The 1,272-nt window shown below is 53.1% G+C and overlaps 1 protein-coding gene across 1 annotated transcript; it reads left to right on the top strand.

Annotated features, from left to right (window-relative positions):
* Positions 1-148: 148 nt before the first annotated feature.
* BDZ99DRAFT_339184 (uncharacterized protein) lies at positions 149-556 on the top strand (the record flags this gene model as incomplete). Its single annotated transcript, XM_033714342.1, has 1 exon — positions 149-556. A coding segment is annotated over one exon (408 nt), but the record flags the coding sequence as incomplete, so codon positions are not given.
* Between the last annotated feature and the right edge of the window lie 716 nt (positions 557-1,272).

The raw sequence follows: 1,272 nt of genomic DNA, 5'->3' as shown, positions 1-1,272 counted from the left end.
CGTCCTCGTCCCAGGCGAGCTGAAGAGCAACCCGCGGGAGGATAATCACAGCAGCACCTGGTTCGATCTGTCTCGATATGCTCGGGAGATCTTTGCTGCGCAAGACACCCGACGATCGGTTACTGGCTTCACACTCTGCGGTTCTATCATGCGGCTCTGGGCATTCGACCGACTCGGAGCGGTTACGTCGCAATCATTCGACATACATGAGAATGCGCTGATGTTTATATCCGTAGTCTTGGGGTATCTGTGGATGGCTCCAAAAGACCTCGGGTTCGACCCCACCATCTACGGGGAAAAGGGCAGCAGGTACGTCGAAATCACGCGGGATGCACGACCGGAGCGATATCATCTGGATGATGTTATAAAGCGACAGCGTTGCGTGGCAGGTCGAGCGACGACCTGTTGGGAAGTCCATGGGGATAAATCCGGCCAGTCTTTTGTCGTCAAAGACTCTTGGGAGTATAAAGAGCGGCCGGAGGAGGGGCCTCTACTTAAGAAAGTGACAGATGCAGGCGTGAAAAATGGGGCAGAGTATCACTATCACGAAATCGTTCACGATGAGGGTGCTGTTGTTGATGTCCGCAACAATTTGCGCAAAGGGCTGCGAGATGGAGGTGGGAGATATCTCCAATGTGCTCGGAGCATCGGCAGACAGAGCAACGAAATCCTACCAGGACCAGAAGAGGCCAGAGCGAGGGCGGAAGATGCTAGGAGCGGCCCACACAACTTACCATCATCTCTTTTATTGGCGCGTGTAAATGTAGTTGTCAATTATCAAAGAAGCGCAAAATGGAGTTTCGCACCAGGACGCGGAGACTAGGCCCAGCGGTGCAAGATGTATTTTCCGTGGTCGGCTGATTAAATGGCGTGCCAGGCGCCATGAGTATGCATGCGGAGAATAAATTCTCAGCTGCCTATTACCCGCAGAGAGGAGCGGGTTGTATGACCTCTTGCCTTCAGCAATATGCTCCGAGTCAAAAAGGAAGGCATGAGAGTTGACGTTCGATGAGGCTCTGTGGCTTAGTCGTAGAACTACGCTAGTCGGCAAAACACGGAGAGTAGCGCGTGACAAGACCAGCAACAAATCGGGCCGGAAATTGGAGCCCAACCAGGTGGGTGGTGGGGCAGTCACATGGTCTAGACGTTTGAGCAGATGCCTACCCCTCCGCCAAGATGTGCAAAACTGAACAACGCCTTGAAGACGCCCCCTTCTTCCGCAAAGCTTTTGTTGTCTCTCAGGTAAGCAATGCACCGTGCTCTACAGTTTTC

Source organism: Mytilinidion resinicola (assembly GCF_010093595.1).
Source record: "Mytilinidion resinicola strain CBS 304.34 unplaced genomic scaffold BDZ99scaffold_46, whole genome shotgun sequence".
Lineage (NCBI taxonomy): Eukaryota > Fungi > Ascomycota > Dothideomycetes > Mytilinidiales > Mytilinidiaceae > Mytilinidion > Mytilinidion resinicola.
The sequence above is the reverse complement of the archived record's forward strand: the minus strand, read 5'-3'. Positions and strand labels throughout refer to the sequence as shown.